The sequence below is a fragment of the Cydia splendana genome, chromosome 21 (assembly GCF_910591565.1).
Source record: "Cydia splendana chromosome 21, ilCydSple1.2, whole genome shotgun sequence".
NCBI classification, from domain to species: Eukaryota; Metazoa; Arthropoda; class Insecta; order Lepidoptera; family Tortricidae; genus Cydia; species Cydia splendana.
In genome coordinates this window covers 3604367-3632183 of record NC_085980.1, presented here as the reverse complement: position 1 = coordinate 3632183, position 27817 = coordinate 3604367, and the positions used below count along the sequence as shown (strand labels likewise).

The following is a 27817-nucleotide window of genomic DNA, read 5'->3' as shown; positions in this document are numbered from 1 at the left end:
CCCAAAAAGTTTTAAGTCATAATGTATTGTTTGCCCGCATTTTCGTTAGTCATAATTTATTTGGGTCAGAAACGCGTCACTTTTCAGGATTGCCATAAAACAAACCTAACCTAAACTATCTATAGGATAACCATACGAAAATCCTGAAAAGCTAACGGTTTCAGTTTTATAAGTAACGATAATATGACTAAAATACATTATGACTTAAACTTTATGGGAAACAAAGGGACCCCTTTTCAATCATAATTGAATATAAACGTAAAGATAACTCCCGAGTACAGCTTGGCAAAAAAGAGTAGAAATTATAAAGTGGCAACACTGTAGTAGTGTCGTCCTGTTTTCTTATATAAATTGGTTTGAAAGGGACGAGACTACAGTGTTGCCACTTTTTAATTTCTACTCTTTTTTGCCAAGCTGTATGTAGGTACCTAAAACACAACAAGTTAATGCCTAAGTGCAGTATCGCTTCCTGGAGCCGTGACCCGTTTACAAAATGCATCGTTATTTTTCCGATCGACTTTATTTTTTGCTTAATTGGGTTAAAATAATGAGGTCAAAAGATAATTGTGACATGGTTTCATTTGATTGATTAAAAAAATAAGTTTCATAAAGCTGTAGCTTTTTTTGCTTTAAATGTGTTTGAATATGTGTCGAAATATGACGAACTAGTTTAAATCTACGTATATGAAATTTAATGATAACTATAAATTTGTCAAAACGGAATTTACTACAAATAAGTGTACAGTCTGCAATAATAATGTTACTCTTCGAAGGCCGCAAAAATATGTGACACGCTCTTAGTTTCATGGCTCTACCAATAAGATCGTGCCAGATATTTTTGCGGCCTTCGTTGTGTAACATATTATTGCAGGTGACTGTATCTATGGAAAAGTTCGAAAAGTAATTTATAGAGGTCACGACCCTCAGCTATGAGGAATACGACTCAAGGAGGAGGTATCTATGGCGTACCAAACACAGCAATAATTATTAATTTCAATATTAAAAACAATTTTTTTAAATATTTAGAAAAAATATCACCAAAATGTTTTAATTAGGTATAATCCTTTCAAATTGTAATGAACCCTCTCATTTACTACAAATATGATTTATTATAATAAATCAAATGATATTAAAAAGAAAACAATTTATTTTTTAAGAAATAAAGAGTCGGTAACGGCGGGAGCTTAATAAGTTCCGTCGGCAACATTTTAGCCTACGCTCGCGTTCGCGATCGCGATTTCGTTAATTCGGTCATTTAAACTCATTAAAAAATAGTTTTTTTTTTAATTTCAAACTATCAAGAACTGCTAATATTGCATTATTAACTAAGTTAAGCTTTATTTCAGTAAGTTGTGTTTAGTCTAAAAGTGAGTTAAAGTATAACGCGATAAAGTACAAAGCAAAATTTTATTGTTGATATAAACGTTAAAACATCAATTTGATGTTCAATTGAACGATTCAATCGTAGAAAATTGCGATGCGAAACTCAAAACTAGTTTTCTATTCCGTCATTGGCCTTCGATCAAAATATAGGTTGTAATTCACACACACGAACAAATTCACACAGGCGCGCTAAAACGGAATAGTTATAGAAAAAGAGTGGGACAGATAAACGATAACGACTATTGGTGGGGCGAGTAGTGGGGATTCATATGAAAAACACAAAAAATGTGCGTGAACCCTACGCACACTACGTCACGCACACAGAGACACCGCTAAGTCAAGGAGAACGTAAGATTAAGGGCACATAATTATTGACTTTAGAGTCAACTTACGTCAAACGGAAGCGATTTCTATTCGAAATTCAAATTCACAAACTTAGTTAGCGGAGTTGGAAAGCGCGCGTTCGAAATTCAAAAAACCGCTCGAAATTCAAAAGTTTACTCACATACGTCAGAGGTGGCCTGCTCTTCTTCGGTCCAGTTTGACACTTCGGTGGTAATTTTGTAAAAAAAAGAAAAAAATCCAATCTCGAATTTCACGTTGTCATGTACACTATCCGTATACGGCACTGTCACTTAACATACACATCACGGCTGTCACAAAATACGCTATCATATACTAAAAGGGTCCTAAGATTCCGTTTGATATGTCACTTTTTTAAACTTGAAAAAATATTTCTCTCGAATGATATGGTAAGTTTTTAGGAAAATATAGTCTTTTGTTTGTTTTTTTTTTGTTTTGGGGGTGTTTTTTAGCGTTTGTGGGTGGGATGCGACTCTCCGCCGCTTGTGCATAGACGACACTGCAACTGCACCGAGAGCGCCTCGACTCGGCGTGCGTACTTAGCCATTACCTTGTATTTACTGCGACCGAGCTATACGGGCGCACGTCTTGATACTTGCTGCGTTGGGCGAGACTTAGAAAAATGGGGAAGTTTGTGAAAAGCGATAGATTAACTAAATTTAAGGACGGTCCTAAAATACACTGACAAAACGTTATAACTGCTGCATGTTGCTGCTATTTTCACAAATGTGTACGTTTGTGTATCAAAGCTAAAAGGGGATGAAAGAGTTTTTTAGTCCAATGATTGTAATTTTATTTTTTAATTCGGCGTATTTTTGGTCCAACCTGTATATGCATCAAAATAGCTTTGGAAGTAACTTATGTAGAGAAATTTGCATATTGAAAACATAATAAGTATACTAAGGTCAGTTATAATAAAAATAGCTTTGAAAATAACTTATATAGCGACATTTGCATATTGAATACATGGTCAGTTATAGTTAAAATGGGTTAGCAAAATTTATTAATGATCACTTTAATGCTTACATAAGTATAATAATCAGTTTATAATATTTAATTACACAAACGGGTCTACCACCCGTTTACCACAGTTTATAATAACCACTACTTTAGTAGGTAACATAATTATAAATGATTCAGGAAGTGATATACTTTTCGTGCGACCCACGAAATAAGTACTAAAATAGAATAAGAAATATGGAATTAGCGAAATAAGCTTAACCTCTTATTTTGAGACCCTTCTTTTACATACATTTGAAAAAAAGTGAATATTTACTTCTAATAAACGAATAATTATGTACATACAAATATGTAAGTAGGTACCTACAGCTTTTTAGAAGCATTGACTTAAAATCTATTTAAACATATTTAAAGAATAGAGAGTTACCTGGTTTTAGATCATAATTAAAAATAATAATTGAAAAGTGGTTAATAAATCAATATTTCATAATCCTATACCCACGTTTACGAACCTAACCAACTTTTAGTATAATATCCAAACTCCCAAAATATCTCTAACTCGTCTAAGACGCGACCCCGCAACGATCACGACTACCCGAGCGCGCTATACTGCACACAGACTGCATTTCGCTCGCGTACACCCGTCTATGTGTGCGTGCCCGCGATCATACGAAACCTCGTGCATTTCAGTTCTAGTTACTTATCAAATCTTTTTCTAATACTCACTTTCATATTTAACCATCCAAAAACGCCTCAGCCCAAAAATGGAAGCCTCAACGTTCGATTATCAAATTCTAAAATTTGAAAATAGAACATAATTACGTTCGTATTGGTGTGTTGGTATTGAAGGTTGCGTTTGTGTGCGCTTTTTTATCGTTTTTTTCTCGGCGTGTGGGTGCGTTCGATTGTGTATTCTGTGTCTGTGTGTGCATAGTGCATAGGGATGCGCCCATGTGTTGAGTTCTTGTAAGAAAATGGTTGTTAAAAATTTTAGCCGCGAAACATAGATGGCGTTACGACGGATATTCGAACGGTTCTATTTTGCTAGGTTTTTAAAAGGATAGGGTTGACACAACTGGCATATCGGTGTCAGTACTAATATAAAAATAAACATTATTTAATTAGTGCAATGGTAACTTACGATGTGTACCTAAACGTTTAATGGCGCTATTCATAAATGCGCTACAAATTAGCTATAAAATCTTTTGTCTTAATCTGTTTTTTGACTTATGTATTAGTAAGAAAGGGATAAATCATAATTTAAGGATTTATGAATAAGAGGTTTAACCTCGTATCTAATATCTGTAATATCTGTATATTATAAGGACCCTGGCCGAATTTTTAGTCGAGTTATTACATGTTTTTCGAGAACGCGATGTTTTCCGCTCTACACACACAACCACAACACAACCCTCTATACAGCACAACCGAGGTTTTAACCCACGAATTTTGACCTCACATTATATAAAAGGTTAATACTCGTGACTTTGAAAAAAGAGGGAAAGAAGAAAGAAGAGAGAGAAAAGGGCTGCATTAATGAGCTTTTGGAACATACAAACATACCTACACATTGCAATTAGACCGGTACTTGCAGTAAATTGAATTTTGCGAGTATTCCGGTTTTATTAGGTATATTATGTACAGGATACCGTGAAGGTGAGAAACAAGCGTCTTGCCGCTGTCCCTCAAGCACGCAGACTCTACATAGCCTATGGACGTTTGCAACTGCAGGGCGGTGCACATACGTGTCCTTTTAAATTGAACCCAGTGAAGTCCACCATTTGCACGTCTTTTTTATTGTGCAATGAAGTTTTAAATAAATATAATTTGTTTCCAGATTTCGATGTTCGAAGATTCTTATATGTGGGCCATTTAATTTAAAGGGTCTACACTACAGTTTTTTTTATTATTTGAACATATTTATCCTATATCAGAATCGCGAGCTTCGTCGATGGATGGATGGATGGAGGAGACGTCACCATTTTTCATATAATTTGTATGACGTTAACGGAATGGAAAGAAAAAAAGTGTAGTGTATAAATTATAAAATTACTTACCCATCTTTTAACGGTCGTAAGTATTAATTTATGACCCATTTCGTAAGGCGCAAGAAACCTCATAGGTACTATAGCTTGACTACTAGTCAAATCAGTTTCTTTTTTCGAACTGTCAAAACGATTTTGCTACTATGGAATTTATATGAAACACTAGCATGTGACGTCACAATCAAATAACCTACTCTTTATAGTTTTACACAGGTTTTAAAATACAAATTGTGTCTAAAAATAACTGCTGTCCACGTTTTTCTATTAATCTTCTGGTGCTTTATTTCATGCATGGTGTAAAATAATTTATTTTAAATACAGTCAAATACCCTTTTGTCACTGTGACAAGGTACAAAATGGGTCAGACCTAAAGGTTCCGCCACACAGGCGCGTTTTCCGGGCGGGGCGTGAGCGGAGCGTGAGCGTTTTATATGTAAACGCGACGCGCCCTGCTCACGCCCCGCCCGGAAAACGCGCCTGTGTGACGAAGCCTTTAATTAAAACTTTCGACTGTACCTACTAAAATAAATATATCACTGACATTTTCTTTATTTCCGGTTTAGGCGGACATTCAAATGTCAGTTTAAATTCATATTTGTCACAAGACAATAGTACTTGCCTAATGTAATTTTATCAAGTTACTTTTGTGAGTCATACAATGATTCATTCATGTATAGTTCTTTTGTCTCATAATTAGAAGGTCATAAGACTTGTATTTACTTTTATTAGATTAGTTGTTTTTTAAACAGAACAGTTAGTTTTGATTACTTATTATTTATATAGTCACGTGGATTTTATCAAATTTTATTGTTAGTCACCTGCAATAATATGTTGCTCTTCGAAGGCCGCAAAAATATGTGACACGCTCTTATGGCTCTACAAATTAGATCGTGTCAGATATTTTTGCGGCCTTCGTTGTGTAACATATTATTGCAGGTGACTGCAACGCAGATTCTTTTTTTCTCCGGACTATTTATACAATTTGGACGTAAGGGCCAGTACAGACTGACTGCAACCCGACTGCAACTTGTATGGGAACTGCACGCCGACGTTCTAGTTGGCGTGCAGTCGGCGTGCAGTTCCCATACAAGTTGCAGTCAAGGGCCTATTTTAGATTTAAGCTATTAATTTAGTTTAGTATTTGTACAGATACTGTAATATCTCTGTATATACTCGTATCTATTATGTAAATTTGGATACAACATAGTGGAACAATTTTTCTAGACTGACTGCAACCCGACTGCAACTTGTATGGGAACTGCACGCCGACGTTCTAGTTGGCGTGCAGTCGGCGTGCAGTTCCCATACAAGTTGCAGTCAAGGGCCTATTTTCGATTTAAGCTATTAATTTAGTTTAGTATTTGTACAGATACTGTAATATCTCTGTATATACTCGTATCTATTATGTAAATTTGGGTACAACATAGTGGAACAATTTTTCATTTTTACCATCATATGCAATATCATGTTACTCGTATGTACACGATCGACGAATAATTTGTATTTGTAAAAATAATGTGTATAAAAAAAAGGATACAATATATTATTTATATATTTATATATAGGTACAGTCGCCATCAGATACATATATCGGAGCGGCCAAGGTGTTCACAATATCTGAACACGCGCTCTAACGCCCTGACAATAGAGGCGTGTTCCGATATTTGTGAGCACCTTGGCCGCTCCGATATATCTGATGGCGACTGTACTTAACTTGGCATGAGCGTAGCCACGTTCCTGTCATTTCCGCATTTTACCAAGATCACTGATTTACTGGAATCTACTTAGAGCGTACTTACTTAACTAAATGCAGGCAGCATATTTATTTACCAGTTATTTTTAACTTCACTGTCTCGAGAAAGACTCGAACCCGGAGAGTCCGGGATAGCAGCCCGCCACTTTGCAAACTAAGCTGCCGAGACTTATCTAGCGAATATTTTCAACTTATCGTTCATATGACGTTCATCCATATCATTTGTCGTCATTCTGGCCTAGTTAGTGGGTAGTGACCCAGCCTATGAAGCCGATGGTCCTGGGTTCAAATCCCGGTAAGACAAAAGGGTCCAAAACCCGGTCTCAAGTCAATATCACAAGTCAAGTCAAAGTCACAAGTATGTCATTATTAAGCTACTTTTGTAATTTTTAATTCAAATATTACACATAGATACGTAATATGTAGTATGCATGGCCTGTAATGTAATTTAGTATTAAGCTAGATATAAGATAATTTGTGTGCCCTGACAAGGTGTCATGGAAGCTTCCTGTAGGTATAACTGTAATAACATCCCATGTATATGATCAAGATAAGATAACGATAGTTTATTATTCAAGTAGCCGTATTAAAAAGCGCTTATGAACGTCAAATAAAGCTACACCGGCTCCAACCCTACACTGCCTCGAGAAGATTCAAGCACCTTTTTGTTTGAAGAAACGTCACATTTGACACTGACATAGGTATCTAATCCATATCGTGTCTAGATCTAGTAACTGACGTATCATGAAGTTCGAATCGGGCCGTTAGTAAAGACTTAAATTGTTTGTCACTTCCTGTAGACATAATTCTTTGACTAAAAATGTCACCGCTCGAGATAAAGGCTGTGCTGTGATTACACAATTAGCTCATAACTAGACAATTATTCCTGAGCCTCTACCATCAGTTTTAACATTGACATAACGCTCACGGCTACGTAATTTACTTTCTGTACATCTCGCTTGCACTATTGCTCGCATATGCGAGTACGAGCGAGATGCATAGAAAGTAAGTTACGTAAACGTGAGCGTTATGTCAATGTCAAAACTGGTGGTAGCCGTACTGTTTACCACTCGCTAGGAAGTTTCTTACCTTAGATAGCGGTATTGACCGTGTGTGACGTTTTTAGTGTGATTTGTAAAAAGTTTTGGTTTGAACACGGACATAAGTACACGTTTTGGGAAACAAAAATTATATCTTTTTAACAAACTTGACAATACAATAATATGGTACTGTCGAACTGATCTGATGATGGAGACAGGAGGTGGCCATAGGAACTCTGTGATGAAACAACGCAACCTAATTGTTTTAGGGGTTTTTAGAATTGTCTCGATGGACGATGAGTATTAGTTGTCTGTCGTAAGAAAAGTACAGTCAGCGATAAAAGCCTATACCAAAAATGAAATTTTTGCCAAAAACTTATAAGGTTTTTCGTACCTATTTAGAATTTTTGAACAGTCATTGACCTGTTTTGTCAGACAGCCAGACTGTTTTGTTGGAAAATCTGATTTATAATTATTTAATATGAATTAATTTATCTACGTAGGAATTTACTTACGAATACTTAGTAAAAATACATTACGAATAAATTTGATAGATTACCTATCGATAACTTCTCTTATTATTAACAATAAGTCTGTTTGTTTATTAATTTTGAGTTCCATTTTTAGTCTTCCTTTCATAAATAGACGTACAAAGCGCTGCGAAGAGTAGGTACTCTCTTTTACTTGTATTTTATATGATACTTACTATTTTTTTTTATTGTTTTAAAAGTTTTTTGAAGTGAAACCTTCTTTAACGGCGCTGTGCACTTTTTGTGATTGGGAAAAAATGTTAAACTCGCGACAGGTCACGTGACCGTACGATTCGTAAGACGTAAGACGGACACGTGACCTGATCGAAAAACTGTTAGTGTCATTGAGTTTTCACTTCTGCCGGCACTCCCGGAGTGCCCGTTGTTTTTTTATTGATATCATCTCGACTTAATACCGACCTGTATATGGACCGTGATTACCTTTTGTATTGTTTTCGAGTAAAACTAACCGTAAATCATTCAAAACTGTTATCATTTATCATCTCTTCGCCTATCTGTACGACTATCGCTCAGCGGCTTAATTTGGTAAAAAGTACATTAAAATGATTGGATAGAAAATAAAAATAATCCTGTCAATACCGTTCGCGTTTTTAGCGTTAAATTCGGACGGACGTTTCGGTTGGCAATGACAAGTATGACAACCGCGTTATTACACAATGCGCGACGAAAAGCACTGGCGAACCAGTTACAGTGACCCAGGTGACGTAATCTAGAGCTTATCGGGAGGTTGTGTCTCCTGGGTCACTCTTGAAAAGAGTTTTACTTATGATGTTTGTACTTATGTAGGAGTAATAAAAGCTAGCCACCGCCATGTTATCCAAATGTCGCTCTCATTTTAAAACGTCATTCCGAAATAATATTATGACATGAAAGATATAATACAAAGGAATTAGATCGAATAGAAGTTTCACATATAAAAATGTTGAAAACATGTTTTCGAAATGAAATGTAGTAGGTACCAGACATATATATATTTTAATATTTACGTTCATACAAATTTTCACGCATATCGTTTTAAAATGACGGCGTAACTTCGATTGTATGGGAGCGGCTTTTAGCGGTTGGTGCGTGTAACTCTTAATACAACCAGATACTAAATCCTTTCGTGTGACTCTTAAGTAGCGTACAGTCACCTGCAATAATATGTTACCCAACGAACGCCGCAAAAATATCTGACACGATCTTATTTGCAGAGCTATAAGAGCGTGTCACATATTTTTGCGGCCTTCAAATAGTAACATATTATTGCAGGTGACTGTACATTTTACAACCAGATACTAAATCCTAATATGCATAGATAATATGGTTTGAGGTTCAATTTATATTAGGCAAGATTTGAGTCGGGACGAGACGTTTCGTGAATTAGCCGTCTGCGCGTGACATGATCCAAATAATGACGCGCAGCGGGGGCCATGTTGTTTTTGCAATTTTACCTTTATTAGCCATTGTTTTTCTGTTTTTGTCAATTTGTTCAGTGATAAGTTAGCTACACTGCTGTAGTTAGGTACTTATTGGAGTTGTGACATGAGCCACGAAAGCTGATGACGTTATTTGGTTGTTTGATAGCAAGGAGGCCTGTGTCATTAAATGACAGATAAATTTTATCTTGAGATTTAATTTAGAATTAAGTGTTTCACGAGCTTTGGTGGCCTAGCAGTAAGAGTTACCATTATTCTAAATGCCCTGCAACCTGGGTTTTAAGGGTGACACAGGAGATTTTAAGGGTAACCATAGCAACGAGTGACAAGAAAAATACTTACTGTACTATGTTACTCTACAGACAAGTGATTTAAAAATTCCTTTTTATATAAGTTTTTATTAAATATCTAATTTTAATAAACCCTGACACAATTATAACAGTGTCGTTCTTGTAATTCTATTTTTATTTTGTCATGTAAAGTGGCTTTGTAAATGAGTATGAGTATGTCATCTAAGTTGAAACCTACCTAAAAAGCAACGTTTGGGGGTAAAAGAGGTCAATTTAGGATTATTTTCATGCAAAAAGAAATTAAATTAGTGTAATGTGTGTTAAATAACACCCTTAAGAAACTTAGTTTAAAAGTTCTTTAGAATATCGTTTGACAAGCCACAATTAAACCGTGCCGAATCTAACTTAAGAATGAAATAGAGGAGACCGGGGTAAAGTGGTACACACATAAGACAAAAATAAAGGAAAAATCAAATTAAGATCTATACGTTCTTTATGAAATAAATTATGTAAATTCTTAAAGATATGAACTCCACAAAAAATGTTCAAAAAGTATGTGGCAATATACTTTTTAGGGTTCCGTACCCAAAGGGTAAAACGGGACCCTATTACTAAGACTCCGCTGTCCGTCCGTCCGTCCGTCTGTCACCAGGCTGTATCTCGTGATCTGTGATAGCTAGACAGCTGAAATTTTCACAGATGATGTATTTCTGTTGCCGCTATAACAACAAATACTAAAAACAGGATAAAATAAAGATTTAAGTGGGGCTCCCATACAACAAACGTGATTTTTGACCGAAATTAAGCAACGTCGGGCGGGGTCAGTACTTGGATGGGTGACCGTTTTTTTTTATAGATACGGAACCCTTCGTGTGCGAGTGCGACTCGCACTTGGCCGGTTTTTTATTAAACAGCAACCGTATTTGTAGAACGAAATACACATCGTTTATAAACTGCGAAGTCCTGACAGCAAGAACTTCGCAACTTTCTCGCGATGAAGGAAACCCGAAGCAATTACAATTATAATTGTAGATAAGCCTTATAATACACTTACCTACATAACTACCTACAGCATAATCTTTATACTGCAATTTTTTTGCTTTTTCTGTCTTAAAGGTTAACTGGGACACATCTCTTAAAAAGAGAAGTCTGCCCTTTTTTGCCTTTTTCACGGTACAAATTGTATACACGAAAGGTCTACCGACGGCATTAAAAAAAACGCACTTTAGTAATAATTAGTCGTTTACTTGCTTAAGATATACTTAAGTATAATACAGTAATGCCCCAAATTTCAATTATAGACTTTTAAATTTATATTTTCTTAATAAATAGGTGACCGTGTTTTACAAAAGATGTTTAAATTGTAGGTAGGTATAAGTTCTAGGTTTTTTCTTCACTTTAGTTGAAAAGTTTCTTCCAAAAACTTGTACTTTTTAATCTCTCTCCCTTTTTTTATAAAATCGTATTTTCTTACCTATATAAAAACTTCTCAACATTTGAAACTTCCATGAGACACAGACATATTAAGTAGGTAAGTACCAAAGTGACCCATTTTAATATATTTAATACGTACCAAATTTGCTTAAGTATCTATATAATTTAAACTAATTCAGCCGGCCATTTATTAATAAATAAATGCGGTATCAACATCTGTCAAAATAGTAAAAGTCCTACTTTCAACAGCTTCCCATTCTGTCGAAATGTTTCTTGCAAAAAGTCATCTTTAAAGAATAAAATGTCTAATTCCTTGCTTAAAATGTACAATAATGTCCCAAATGTATGTATAATAATAGCTTAAACTCTAAAGTTTTATCAAACGTTCAAACTTCACTAAATAGGTGACCGTGTTATTTTAAATGTTTAAAACTGTTTCAGTCCAGTTTCAAAGTCACAACAACCCGACACAGCAAAATAGTTAATGTCCTATTGTCTAAGATAAACAAGGAAACCTATAAATACTAATTTCTAAATCACTAAAATTATTCCTAATCCTAATTATCTACGTTTCGTGACAAAACGGCATTAGAAATAAAAAAACAATGACAAACTGCCATACTTAATGGACATATTGTTAAAAAAAGAATTAGCATTTGAGATTACACAATTACGAGTATCATTGTGTGCTTGTGAGACAAAAAACTCGAATCTAGGAAGCCGCCATGACACTTTTTTTTGCCGAACGACCTAAGATGGCGCGCCCAAAGACTAAGACAAAAGAAATTCAATCGGTGCCCCACCCACTTAAAAATATAAGTTTTTTTCTAAATTTCTAACAATCAACTCGCTGGCTGTTTTGTAAATAGTCTTAAACAAGCGCTTTAAAAAGTAAATTAAAAAAGCGTAACTTAAATTTCGAACGCAAGAGTAGCGTGGGCCAAAACGGGCAAGCGGTAAATAAGCTAACTGAACAAATAAAGCGAAACACCGAATTTAACCGGAACGAGCAACGCAACGTAATCCCGCAAAAGCGGGCATGCAAAGCCGTATAACAGTGGCACATTTACCGGGAGACGCATCAGACGACCACTTGTTGCTGCCCGGCTGCCGCTGCGCTGCACCAAATTTGAATTCCGAATTCGAAAACTACAAGCCCAATTCTAAAACGGTAACTTTATTTGAATAATTAAACACTGTTTACACTTCACTAATTTTTACACAACGAAAAGTTTGAAGCAACAATTTTTTTTTATTTGAATTTTGGAACTTTTTTTTATATTTGGAGGATTTCCGGTGTTTTTCGGTGTGCTCGCGAGGTTGAGCGGTGCATGTGCACGCTGGCCTGGTTGCAACAGGTTGTTTGGTGGCGCGGCGGCCGCGCTTGCGCGCTAGATGCGACCGATGCAACGCGCCACAGTGGTCGCCGATTCGTAATGGGTATTATGGATTTTGTCGGGAAGTTGGTTTTAGAATGGTTTTGGGCACTTTTTAGATATATAAAGAACTTTAGACTACGCTATAAAGAAAACAACACAAACTATCACTATTTTAGCTTACATGCTGGAGTACATTTTACATAGGAAAAGATTGTGCCATTTTTTACTTGATGCCTCATAAATGGGGCACCTACGTAAATGTTACAATTTTATCTTACAGCACAGACTGGCACGATCGTGCATTGGACTTTAAAAAATTTTAGCTTTGAGAATATTCAAGTTTTCCGCTTCCAAACGATATTGACCGGTCGTGCGTTTGATTACCTATTATTTGTTTTAAAAGCAGCCTAGCTATGTTTGGGGGTCAATCACCTGTTGTGAGGTGAGTGTCAATCATGGACGTTCCCGTGATGGCCGGGAGGACCGAAAGTAAGTAATAAGTGACTATAAAATTCTTTAATTTTTGGTTATATTTTTTGTTAATTACATCGTTTTTTTAAAGAAAAGCCTTAGAATATTTTGATAACAAACTTCCGCGAGACACTGACATATTAAATATATTAAACCGGGGGTTTATACACATGAGTGACCCGATGTAGTATTATATTTAATACCTTAGAATATTATATAATAATTAGTGGATCAGCGCATGGATACAAACCAAGGCTTTGAATAAAGCGTAAAATTATAAAGCACGATCGTGCGTATCAGGACAGAGCTCATGAATATGTATAGCAAGAACATTCGTTTTTATTTATTTAGAGCTCTTAAGATCTAATTTGGTCGCGTAAATTAACTTGCATGTAAGTAACTAACTTCGATGAATCTGGTTTTGACTAGGTTTTTAGGAGAAATAATTTTTAAGTGCTTAAGGGTAGTCAATCGGCCGAAGAAAACTAAAGTAAAATAAATAAATAGTCAAGATTCCTTTACACAACGCGGTCACTATAGAACGCCCGCTGCATAGCTTCTGTACTGTACTGTTCTATACTAGGATATAGTCCTAGTATAGACCTAACACTAAAATTAGACAAAACTAAAACTAAATTAATAGTCAAAAGATTCCTTTACACAACGCGGTCACTATAGAACGCCCGCTGCATAGCTTCTGTACTGTACTGTTCTATACTAGGATATAGTCCTAGTATAGACCTAACACTAAAATTAGACAAAACTAAAACTAAATTAATAGTCACCAGATTCCTTCACACAACGCGTCCACTGTAGAACGCCCGCTGCATAGCTTCTCTACGAGTATATCCTCGTATAGAATTAGGCGCAATGCGATACCGACGGCTTTAATCTTGGCCCAAACCACCCCAGTCTACCCTTGGAAATGTCCAATTACTAAACTAATTGATTGACTTTAATATATAAGTTTAATTGAAACTATTTTTGAAGTGAAAACTTCTTTAGCGGCGCTGTGCAATTTTTGTGATGGGGAAAAAATGTTAAACTCGCAACAGGTCACGTGACCGTAAGATTCGTAAGACGTAAGACGAACACGTGACCTGATCGAAAAACTGTTACAATGTCATTGAGTTTGCACTTCTGCCAGCACTCCCGGAGTGCAACCCGTTGTTTTTTGTTTTTACGATATACGATATACGACCTAATGCAAATAAGGTAAAGTTAAACCAAGAAAAGTCTGCAGAGATTTTGACAGCACACGGCAGTGCAGGTGTTAAAAAAACGTCAGACTTCTATTAAATTATGAGTATTATGACGTATAAAACATAACACTGGCACTGCGTGTGCTCAAAATCTCTGCAGACTTTTCTTGGTCTAACTCTAGCTAACAATTTTTTTTAGTATTATGATTTTTCGTGTTTTAGAGTAAATTAAAACATATTAGACTCGCTCAATACAGATACATCATACTCGTATCTCCACTATACTTTCCTAAGGGCCGATAGAGACGGACTGCAACGACTACAATTTGTATGGGGACTGCACGCCGACGTTGCAGTTGGCGTGCAGTCCCCATACAATTTGCAGTCGGGTTGCAGTCCGTCTGTACCGGCTTTAACAGACACTGAAACGCACCCAAATCTCCATATGAAACGGAATGTGGGCCGCGAATCGATTGGCCAAGTTCGTTCGGTGCACCACACAAAAGCTCTTAAAATAACGTTTTTGGGATGCTTTTAATCGTTTCCCGATATCCATTTGCCGGAACGATAATTTTGCTTCAACGCTAGAGTACTAAATTTGATTTTGCCGCACCATGTAGTAAAAATAGGGCAACAAAAATAAAAACAGTTTGGAAGTGCTTACTTATTTAAAACTTTCGCGTTTTGAACACATATTAACTCACATTTATAGATGGGTCTATCGCGAATTTATTTTATTACCTAACACCCACGCCCAGCCGCGGCTAGCCGCGACCACGACCAGCAGTGAAACCTGTCGAAACGTCGGTAAATAAAGGTAATAAAATAAATTCGCAATAGACCCGTCTATAAATGTGAGTTAATATGTATCTAGAGTACGTCTCAGCCAACTATTACGCTCTACGCGACAGCATTGCCATTTTCACCACTTAGATGTTTGGCAGCTCTCAACTGTGCGTTTGTCCTTGTCCTGAAACTTCCTGCCTCGTAATACAGTTAAACTGTGGAATGAACTGTCACCCGTGGTATTTCCGGACTGATATGACCTTCAAACCTTCAAGAAAATAGCGTACTCCCATCCTAGGGCCGGTGCAGATGGACTGCAACCCAACTGCATCTTGTATAGGAACTGCACGCCGACGTTGCAGTTGACGTGCAGTTCCCATACAAATTCCAGTTGGGTTGCAGTGTCCGTCTGTAATATCAGCCTTTAAAAGCTGCGGCAACGCACTCTGGTGTTTGCCTGGGGCCTTACCATGATGTCCTTAATGCGATTATGTTTAGGTCCTAAACAGAATCGCATGGTAAGGCCCCTGTTATAACATAAAAAAGCTGAGGTCCCGGTTTCAAATGCTTTATATCCGGCAAATATCTGTCCGGCGGTGAATATGTTTACCTATGGACTCCACACTATTATTACAGTCGATGCTTTTGTTCTTCTTCTTCTTCGTTACATTCTTGACAGAGTGGTCGTGGCCATGGCATAATAATATACTCCGCCTGGTACTCCATTCCGAGATTCGCGTATGACCTAACTGACACGCGCCTACGTCATCATGCTGTTTACAGGTTCTCAAACTTTGAAATGTGGGAGAATTTTAACCAACGGTAAAAATTATTTTAACGGCATTAATTTTAAGTTATTCATGTAGAAATATAGTAAAATAAAACAAATCTAATGTATTAAATTAAACTTTATTTATCTATACAAGACAAACGTTTAAAAAACTAATTCACAGTTACACATTAATTACCAAGCTTACGACGTGAAAAGTTTGGAAAACACTGCGACTGCTGACACTGAGCGAGAAGGAAATAACAATTAACACGCGTTCGACAAGGATGACGGTCAGGGCATGAAGTTATCTAGATCCGAATTGTCAAATGTGCACAGCGCTATCCTGTGTTGCCAGTAGTATAAACAGAATTACCCGAAAGTCTGAAATTTATTTCGTGAATCGGAAGATATTGCTAACGAGTAATTAAAAATGACGTGTTATTGTAAAATTTAAGCTAAAATACATATAAATGAAAATTATAAAATTATAAAGAAATATTTTAACTTATTAACCATAGGTATAATGTACCCATGTAACATGTTATGTTGAAATAAAGTGGCAATGTTATTGTGACGTAGGCCCGTGTCACTCTGGGAATGGAAGACCATGTTTTATTAGTGGCCATTATGTAGACTTTTGAGCGACTTGTTTAACGACACGTCGCCATTCCTCCCGTAGAGCTGCTTTCCGTGAGCATTCGCTTACTGATGTGGCCGACACACTGGCTTTGATTTGGTCGGTCCATCTCATTGGTGATCTTTTTCTAGCCCTGTGCAAAGCAAGTAAGCATACTTGCTTTGGTTCATCATCATCATCATCATCAGGCTATAGTAGTCCACTGCTGGCCATAGCCCTCCCCTAAAGAGCGCCATAGCGCCCTGTCCTCAGCTTGCCGCATTCAGCATCTGCCTGGAGTCTTTTGCAGATCGTCATCCCACTTGGTCGGAGGGCGTCCTACACTACGTTTGCCGAGTCGCGGTCTCCACTCAAGAACACGTTTACCCCAGCGGTTGTCGGTTCTTCGTGCTTGCTTTGGTTAGCTTTTGTAGACAAAATTACAAATACCGCATACGAACTTAATAAAACTGGACTTCAAAATTAGAAGCCTCAAGCACTCATACAAACCGCAACACTTAACTGTCCATTGATGGACCTTATGCCATTTGTAATAAGGTTTACGAACTGTCAGTTAACAATGTGGGCGATGGTGCATGCATTTGTTCCGTGTTTGAGTTTTAGGGGCGCTCCTCGGTTTATTACATAAGTTACGCTTTTTGGAGTTCGTACTTTGGCCGCGCTCATTTTGAAGTTTTTAGGATGCAAGTTGAAGAGGTCAGGAGTTGTTCGGGCTTTTATGTTACTTATATGCGTGAAATATAGGTACATATTTATATGGCCTAGCTGGCATGAGGCTTCGTCAAGACTCAACACTTCTGTCTTATTTAGTTAAAGTTATCCAAATCAAAGTTATGACGGTTCAAAAAACTTTTTGAGAAAAGGTAGGTAGTGTTCTTGCGCTTCGCTTTGCTCGTCTTGGCGCCAGATAGTTGTTTTAACCTTTTCGACGCCGTGTCAAACACAAAAGCTGTCACTCGGACGCCACGTCACCGAAGTGTCAAAACTGAAATTGAACTTTATGCATATCCACGTAGGTCTATGTTGCTCTGTGGTCTGTGACCGATTAATCCGTCTTTGGCGTTTAACCTGCGGTGCGGATATATCGGTCATTGGCGTCCAAAAGGTTAACGTTTGTAAAGGACTTAGGGAGTTTAAACAATGTTAAAACATGCCTAAGGCGTGTATTCTTAAAATTTGTATCAGTCTTAGGAAAATGTATCCCAATCGTTAATTTTTGTAACGTCCACAGACAAAATGCCGGTTTTCAAGAACGTTTTTGACCCAACTCGTTAGGGTTGTCACCGAGTACAACCTCTTGTAAATATCTGCAGACTCGCCAGGGGTGTCACTCACCGAGTATGTACACCATGTTCTTGGTCCAGCGCTGCAGCTCTTTTGCTCTTTCTTAGCTACGGCTGTCACTCACCGAGTAGGGACGCACTGTTGCAAATATCTGGTGACTCGCTAGGGTTGTCACTCACCGAGTATGTACACCATGTTCTTGGTCCAGCGCTGCAGTTCTTTTGGTCTTGCTTAGCTACGGCTGTCACTCACCGAGTAAGGACACACTGTTGCAAATATCTGGTGACTCGCTAGGGTTGTCACTCACCGAGTATGTACACCATGTTCTTGGTCCAGCGCTGCAGCTCTTTTGCTCTTGCTTAGCTAGGGCTGTGACTCACCTAGTAGGTACGCACTGTTGTAAATATCTGCTGATTCGCTAGGGGTGTCACTCACCGAGTATGTACACCATGTTCTTGGTCCAGCGCTGCAGCTCTTTGCGGATGGCGCGTCGTTCCTGCTGGCAGCGCGCGAACGAACACTCCGCCATGGCACTCGAGCGGCAACCCTGGAACATAAGATAAGATAAGCTGAGGTATTCTCAGCAGACTAGTTTTTAAGAAAGTTTATAGGTTTTTTTAAAGGTTGGTACCGAACGAATTACGGGGCTTCAAAAATAATTGCACAGGTACTAGTACACACGAATGTGGCCTTGGACTTGCAAAAGGCCTTATATATGTACCTATATGCAATACGCTACATATATATGCAATATGGTAATCGTTTATAAGTGAGTTGCATGATTGTTTGCCACTAGGGTAGCATATATGTAATTGGAGAAAATGTACTAAAATACTATATGTACAGCGCAATTTGGTAGAAAATAGCCATTATCCTAAATTACTAAGTTATACTAGTTATACTCAAAAAATCTTTTTAATTTAAGATTAGTAGTTAAGTTTTGTAAAAATGCATGCTTTTTTTACCTCTGCTTTGTGTCGGTCTATCCGTAGGTAATGAATCCTTTTAAATCTTTTACGAGATAGTACTCTTACTTTACGAGATAATACTAATCTTAAGAATAGGTATACCGTGTAGGTACCTATATAGATATAAATACATAAGCCATGTGGTAACCTAGTAAGACGAACCTACCTACTTATGAATTTGTATGGTAGCTATAAATGAAAGGAATCCATTAATAACATGTTACATAACATTAATTTCCATATGTAATACCTTAACAAGTTAAACCATTCAAACGGTTAGTTAAAACACATTCGCAACCACGCGCTATAATAAGCTCAACTGGAACTCCGAAACTGGCAACGATCAACAAAAACAAAGCCTGGCAACAGGTAGTAACGATAAATACCCAAAAACCACAGGCTACTAACATTCTTACACTAACAAACCGAAAACAGCAGAGTATAAGAGTCTAAAGCTGAACCTATTCCTGTCTGTGTCCGGGATAACATACCCAAAGTACCACAGACTATCGCAACCCCTGCAACGACTAGCGGTAAAATACCAGATTATAAAAATGAAAATGTAGTTTTTCCAGACTGTGGTCAGGATAAATAAAACATTCGGTGGAACTCCAAATTCTAAATTTGAAAACATGTGAGTGTAGATTTGAAATTCGAATTCGGTTTAGTTTCTTAATTTTGTTTTCTTTTCTGCCATTTCTCAAATAAAAATAGGTAGATTTAGTAAACGAAAAGATTCTCATAACTCTATGAAATTATGACGTATAAATAACACTTGCACTGCGTGTACTATCAAAATCGTTGCAGACTTTTCTTGGTCTAACTCTATTTATCTTATTCTAAATCAGGGTCTCATAATTAGGTAAATACAATGCATAGGCACAGAATTACTTTTTTAAATACAAATGACACAAACACCCAGTTGGTATCCTAAACCTACCTACCATTATACTGTTCCTAGTATCTACTATGTTTTGGTGTTAAGACTTAAAAATTGTTCGATTCAAAATATTAATTCATTAAAATCGGCTCTAATTTTAACACAGCATTAAGTAAAACCAAAGTGCATAAATAAATTGTTAAAATCGTTTTTTCCCTATCGTCTTGTTCTGTTTGAGTAAGCTCACTTTACTAGCAACTAGATTATTTTTCGCAGAACCCTTAAATACTTGAGCTAATTTAAAATGGATTGTGTTCCATGCTTTTTCGTGGCATGAATGTCCGTTAACCCGACAAAAGCGACGGTGAACTTCCCGCCTATTCAATTTTCCCACAAAGGAAACTTTTCATGAAACCTCATCTCGTTTACATTTAAGTGTAACTCGAAATTGTTCCACACGAACTATTCAATTAAACTTCGTAAGATCTGTGGTAATTAAAGAATTTTTCAAATATAGAACAGGTACTGGCCACGAAAACCGTTGGAAACTAATTAAAAACATCAATTCGTGGCGCTACGGGGGAATATTTCAAATACACGCACACACGCGCGCCGCCTCCCTTGCACGCACACACACATGGGTAAAGACGCACACAACAGTTAAAAATAAGTCCGGGCCATATCCGCGTGAGAGAATGGTCGAGGCAGGCTTTTGGGGTAGAACTGGGTATCTGACAAGAGGTATTTAGATGGAAGATTCCTTTGGACTCGAAGATTTTTAATGCAAGATTTACGCTATTTTCAAAAGAGTGCTTACTTATTTTGGAGGCATCCAATTATTTGTGAGTTCACTTTCTTTGTAAACGTAGTTTTTTATTGGCGTTTATACAAATTTGAAGAATTCAAGGGAAAAATGATAAGAGTAAATTTTCTATAGTTTTTACGATTATTATTTTTTGAGTTCATTCTCGTAAAATACAACACTAGTAATTTAGGAAATAGCCTAATTTCATCTCTTTCCCAGAATATTTTGATTTGGAAAAGTTTGCACTAATGTTAACGGCGGTTTGAAGATAAGTACTAATTCAATTATTGCTTCATTTAGTAAAATAGTGTTAACGTTTCATATAAAAAAAATATTTTGAATAGTCTATATTTATTGAATGTACTTCAGTAACACGACATTCGCCAACCCAAACTAACGACACAGCACAGAAATTGAAAATTCGCGTGCCGGATATTCGGTTCTGATAACAAGCAGCGCCGGTTCTAGAAGTTATCCGGGGGGGAGACGGGGATAGCCGGGTGTCTTAAGGCGAAGCGGGATGGCGCTAAAACCGAGTTATCGTAAATTGATCTGGGAGGGGAGGCTGGGGTGGCACGGCGCGGTCCCAAATTTGACAGCGATGGAAATTGGCGGGAAAGATTGCTTGCACCGTTCGATTTTTCGTCATTCGAATTTCGAATTAACGTTCGATTGATTTGTGCCGGTCTAAATACGTTCGTTCAAATTGTGTCACGTATTCACAGTTCTGAAGAAATAGTGTTTGGATTCTCATGAAATTTTAAATTTCGATAGAACATAAATTCCAAATACAAACACATTTGCTCAAATTGGATCATAAATCTAGGAATTTTCGTTAACGTTTTTGATTTTTCGTTCAATTTTCAAATTAGGTTTTTAAGAACAGAAACGTTATATTAGGTACCTTTAAGGATGTTAACGTATCTAGGTCGTCGGTCAGGGCCGTACAAAACGAAATTAGACTGTCTCAAGTCCAAGCCGAGTATAAAGGGCCTCCATATCCCTTTGTGTCTTAAAGCGCACATAGTAAAAGAGCACACCAACATCTTAATAACGGAATCCGAACGCTCCAAGCGATTTTAAAATAAGAATATCAAAACTGGCCACCGGGTGGGGATTTCGGAGTAAGAACGTTCGCACCCCCCTCAAGTTTTTAAAATAAGAAAATTTCGGTGGAGCGTGATATTTTTAAAATAAGAACCTCTTTCGGGCCATATTCCGTTGAGAGAGATTTTAAAATAAGAATAGTTTCGCTATACCCCCCTGTCTGGAGTTTGAAATAAGAATTTGGGTGTTCGGGCGGGGTGGTTCCTTGATGAGGGTTTTTCGTGAAATTTCGTTAGGGGGCATTGACCGGCGGAGTCAATATTCGATGAATGTTATAGTCATTGGACGGTGGTTTTATTTTGCAGTAGATTCCGTTTCGTCGTTGTGTAACGGGCCCCGGTGGATTCGTTTTGTCTTTCCATTTGTGTGAGTATTCTCTTGCAATTGTTTTACTTATCATATTTGATAATTGAACGAGAGATTCAAATACTGATTGATCATTTCGGAATGTGTTATTTTCAAACTAGAGGTCATGGATTTATGTCATGATAATTATTAGTTCTATGAGTTTTTGGAACATAAGTTTCCGTCCATGCTCTAGTTTTCGTCCACTTGAGAGATTCGCAAATAATATATTTGGTTTTTAATTTTCTAAACGCGAAATATCATTTTTATGTAGACAGATACATTGTTTTTACATTAAGGATTGCAATACGTACAAATCTGTGCACTAATGTAGGTTTATATTCAAATTTCGTCAAGTGGACGAAAACTAGAGCTGGACGAAAACTAACACACCTACCCTATGTTTGAAAATTCTTCAGAACCAGAAAGCTGTATATATCCCAACAAAGAAAATGCCTAGCATCTGTTACTATACCTACATATGTTTGAGTACAGTTAGCTAATAACCATTCTAACGAACCTACTGACTGCGCCAACGCGATAAATTTCATTTTCATCAAATGTGCTTCTTTTCTTCAAATTGTTGTGTGGAAAAGATAACTCTTTAGCGATAAGACCGCTTGTTGTCTACCATTAGTTAAATTGATATGCTTAATTTTTATGTCATGTGTCTTTTGATGTCTTTGTATATATGATGTATTTTCTATTTTGTATGATTTTGTATTATGATTAGGTTACATTAATTAAAATTTGGTGTTTTGACATATAATTGAGATTGAATTTGATGTATTTCTATTTTGTACAAGATAGGGTTGTGATTGCCAATTAGTTTTTTTAATATGTTGACATTTTTACTATATATTATGTATAAAATGCGACAGAATTTTGCACGTCAATAAATGGCTGAATGTAAATGGAGACCAGAATTATCACCTTGACATCTTGTACCCGTACCTACATTCTTGCAAATAAACATTTATCTTATCTTATCATTGATATTGGCGAGCAATATAAATATCATATTGTATTGTGCCTCGTGCAGATAATATTGAGCGCCAGACCTGCATAGCTAGTTCTGCACCTGCTAACACAATAGTACACGTGGCTGGTACCTGTTGCGTTGCATGTACAGCTAGCTATAGCCCCGCCAAGTCAACAAACTTTCCAGATCTAGATTTAATACTGACTTGGTATCTATATGGATATGACAGGGACGGTATTTGGTGTGTTTTCGGCGTTATGATGTTGATAATTTAGTGCAATTATGACGTTTTTTATAAATTTAGGTAACTTCACGTTTTGGTACAAAATAAATCTAATAAAATTACTTCTACATATGTATGTTTCACTTCACTTTACTCAAAGCTCAACCGGTATTATTTTATAATTTTACAATATCGCCTTATTTCTTTAGGTACATCATTAAATTTGTTAAGTTGGACTGAAGTATTTATAACCAAATTCTTAGGGTACGTGAGCCACTTAAGGGCGTACCAGAGAGTGGATCAGCTACACTCTAATAACACGAGTTAAAAATTGCCTACTCCAGAGCACACAGTCGCTGTGGCCGAGATCGGTCAGGAGAGCAGCATCATCATCAAATCTAACGTCCTGCGGTTGAAATTTGACAAATCAAAATTGCAAGCTTTGGTATCTGGGCGGCTAGATATTATAACATATTTGGTTTTGCTATTTGTTGATGTATTCGATGTATTCATAAGCAAAGCAATATTATACATGTATATTATATATACAGTAACGTCCAGACAGTTGGAATTGGGCCATACTTATTGCCCTTACAATCCCAGGATTAGAAGCCGGCCCGAATTGTGCTGACCCAATTTGATCACAACCTGTACGTTTGGTGAAACTTAGATGCACTCTGTCTGAAGATTGTATACCAAAATATGGTACTAAAACAGGTCTGAAGATTGTATACCAAAATGTGATACTACAGTATTTAGAATAAGAGTAAGTTCACGTTTCTGGCAGAGTAACATAATTTATGTGTTGTTATGATAAGCCATACTGATGCGCCATTGCACAGTGTCCGAAATTGCGAATTTTCCACGTTGAAAACTTTCGAAAACTTCTCATATTGTTAAGGGAAAGAAAATTTTCGTTTCCGAAATTAATATTTATTTAGCTTTCTACGAAATATTCCTGATATTTCCTAATTTTTTTTCGTCACCTTCTTCACGTTGTCCCGGCATTTTGCCACGGCTCATGGGAGCCTGGGGTCCGCTTGGCAACTAATCCAAAGAATTGGCGTATTTATCGGATCGGTATAGCAGGTCTCGAATACATGACTACCCTCCGCGCGGTCGGATGAATGCCAGACGAGCAACAGGTCTAGGCTCCGAGCTTCTATCCTGACATTATTGGAACAGCTATTGTCTGAATTGAATGATAAAGTACATTTGTTTTTGTACAGTCGACGCCAAAAATATATTTACACTTTTGCACCTTACTCCTTTGTAATAAGGTGAAAGATGTAAACCTATTTTTGACGTCGACTGTACCAGGTAAATTGTAACCCCCTTATACATAAGACTTTACGAGCCTGATTTAGAAAATAAATTTTTATCCCTTCGTTTTAGATACGCTTATGACGCGTTGATTAGATCTTCGGTTTTTATTCGCGTCAATTACTAATTTGTTTAAAATGTCAACTAAGGGCCACCATCCCACTAACCCGAGGTTAACCGGTTAAACCTGTAGTTACGGTTACCAGTACAATTTGTCATTGGGATGGAATCAACCTACGCCTAACCAAAACAACTGGCAAAGCATTCAGTTCAGCCAGGGGTGCGAAACTCCTGAGATCGGTCAAACTCGGCTCCGCTCGGCTCAGCATTGCTCCGAGCAATTATTAGGGTTGGCACCACTTGACTTCCTTCTGCGTGCACGACCACAGATAAGATAATCACTTGAATTTTGACAACCCTAAATAGCCGAAAGGGATAGTGCTATATATTAGAAAGGGATAGCATGATTCGACCCTGAACCGCTGTCAAACTTCGGTTTTGTAGGAAGTTTCCTTTCTGTACGGTAGTACTATTATTTATTCTGTGGTTCAGCGGACAATAACTGTCTCAATACCGTCGGTATAGAAGCCCGGAGCCTAGACCTGTTGCTCTCGTCTGGCATTTATCCGACCGTGTTGAGAATGGTCGTGTATTATGCGTGTTGTTTAATAACCTTGAACGACCTAGCTTACTCTACGCGACGCCGGAGGTACCAGGTTCGAATTTCAAAGATATTCTTCTTCGGTACTTAGCGCCACTTGCAATTTCCCATTAACCCGGGGTTAACCTGTTAAACCGTTAACCCTGTGTCAAATTGTACTGGTAACCATGGTAATCCCAGATTTAACCGATTAACCCCGGGTTAGTGGTATAGTGCAAGTGGGCCTTAGTCCTACAACCTACCTACAGATACTTATGGCGTTATTCATACATGCCTGAATTAGCTAAGATTGAATCTGTCATTTTGACCTATGTATTTGTAAGAAAGGGATAAAACATAAGTAATTTAACTACATCAGGCCCGTAAAGTTTTATGAACAAAGGGGAGAGTTTAATGAAAAATATCCAGTACATGTGGGAACTATGAATAATCCGAGAGACACCTATACTATACTGGTTAAAAAAAGCGTTTGGCTTTAGAAAGACTCAAATAACCAAGGACGAAATACATTGTCGAAGTAAACTCACTAAATATATTTAAGTATATAATACATACAAAATTCAACCTTACACGTTTATCATAAGACTCAATTTACGTTGAACTCGGACTGGTTGAAAACTCTTTCGATCTAAATTAGACTTTAAGTGTAATGTATTAAGGTTGGTATTAGTTTGGAGCGAGTTATCACGCGTCAGTTCTAGGTCAGTTTTTCACTCGATACAAAAATGGGAAGATGAGCGCTTGTTACTGAAAATAGGTGATTTTGCTCAAATCAATTCCACAATGGAGTCTAATGTGCCCAAAAATATCTGAACAAGCACTTTAACGTCTTGATAATAGAGGTTTTGTTCAGATATCTGTGAACACCTTGGCCGCTCCGTTATATTTGATGGCGACTGTATTATATTGGTCTAGCATAATCTTACTAATAAATATATACATATCGGACATTCCTACACAAATTGACTAAACCTAACAGTAAGCTCAAGAAGGCTGTAGGCACTTAGACAACAATAAAATATACACGGTGGCTAAAAAATAACTGCATTCCCGTTGCCAGGGAAGTTTGGGATTATACTGACCAACTTTTACTATGGGACCAACCCCGAAATCGCGAAAAAAAATTGGCTGTTTCATACATTTTGGCTGGTCCATTTTCTATGGGAGGGTAAATTTTATTTCGCGATTTCGGGGTTGGTCCCATAGTAAAAGTTGCTCAGTATAATCCCAAAACCTCCCTGCCAACGGCAATGCAGTTATTTTTTAGCCACCCTGTATAAATACTTCAATACAAGAAAACATCCATAAACTCAGGAATAAAATAACTGTAAATAATCAGGACGATAAAGATAATCAGGAACAAAATAAATGTAAATATCTGTGCTTATCAGTCATCACACTAATAAATGCGCGTATCGGGATTGGAACCCAGGACGACGGCTTCATAGGCAGGGTTACCGACTAGGCTAGACCGATCGTCAAATTAAGAAAAACCATTAAGACACTAAGTACTTAGAAGTGACCTTTAATTCCCCCCATAATTCGCTTCCCAATTCTTACCCCCTCCGGTGGGGAGGGGGGTGTCTTGCGCGCCTGTGTGAAAGAATGCGGAATCAATACAGCGCGGCGGTCACACTTGACCTTAGGGTATAAGGATAAAGGGTAATTAGATCCATACTAATCTTACTAATGCCAAAGTGTGTGTTCATACTATTAGTGGTTGATCATGGATACATGAACACCGAGAAACAACTTTGGTTTTCTTGAGATTTCTATTTTAATTTCATGAAAGAATGTAAGATTATTATAGTCTGACAAAAAACAAACATTTAAGAATACCTAGTGTCTTTAAATCCGGCAACGCACTTGTAATCACTCTGATGTTGTAGATGTCCATGGGTAATTGCCACCAGGCGATTCGTTTACTCGTTTGCCTCTAATATCATATAAAACAGCAATAATTAGTTCCTTTATTTTAAAGAAATTCATAAACCAGCGTCTTTTATATTCCTTGTAGTCCACACCGTCTACAATTCTACATTGTCCTTATTCGCGCTAAATACAAAAACACCATTCACAGACTCCCAAACCGAGACAAAAGGGGAAGAAACGGCGACCCATTTTCGAGTTAATTGTCCACGATGTTATTTTTGTAACAAAACCTCAATTCAAAGACAAAACTTGGCAAGTGCGTGTCGGGCCACGCATGGTGAAGGGTTTAATTGCACATTTCATCGAAATGCTACTCTTTAATTTAAATGCTTCTTCTAGGTATAGATGTAAAGGGGCCCACTGATTAACAGTCCGCCGGACGGTATCGGCCTGTCAGTTGTTCGGAACTGTCAAAATTTTGTTCTAACTGACAGGCCGATATCGTCCGGTGGACTGTTAATCAGTGGGCCCCTTTATGCATAATTGTTTTCCATTGTATTTTCTCGGAAACGTTCGTATTTGTCATTCTACTTCAGTCAATCAGGCCTATTCGGATTTCGAGATAATCACAAGATCTTGAGACGATTTAGAGATCAACTAGATCTACATTAGATATCGACTAGATGTGACTTGGATATCTAAGTCATAACTTGTCGAAATCGTTCAAGAGGACCTCCAGAATCGCGGAAACGTCAAATTTGACATATCTATCTTACAAATATCTTTAAATTATCCGTATCGTAACTTGTTGAAGTCTAGTAGAAATCTAATTCATTTTCCGAATCGAGCCGAATGTCAGTACTTTTTGTACCGAGACTGACTG

General features: G+C 37.3%; 1 protein-coding gene across 1 annotated transcript in view; it reads right to left on the bottom strand.

Moving 5' to 3' along the window:
* The window catches only part of LOC134801116 (mushroom body large-type Kenyon cell-specific protein 1), a 267604-nt gene that overhangs the window by 148945 nt on the left and 90842 nt on the right, over positions 1–27817 (bottom strand). Inside the window, exon 2 of the mRNA XM_063773647.1 lies at positions 18204–18315. Within this exon, the coding sequence (XP_063629717.1) occupies positions 18204–18297 (94 nt within the window). The 5' untranslated portion in view covers positions 18298–18315. The remainder of the gene's footprint in view (positions 1–18203; positions 18316–27817) is intronic.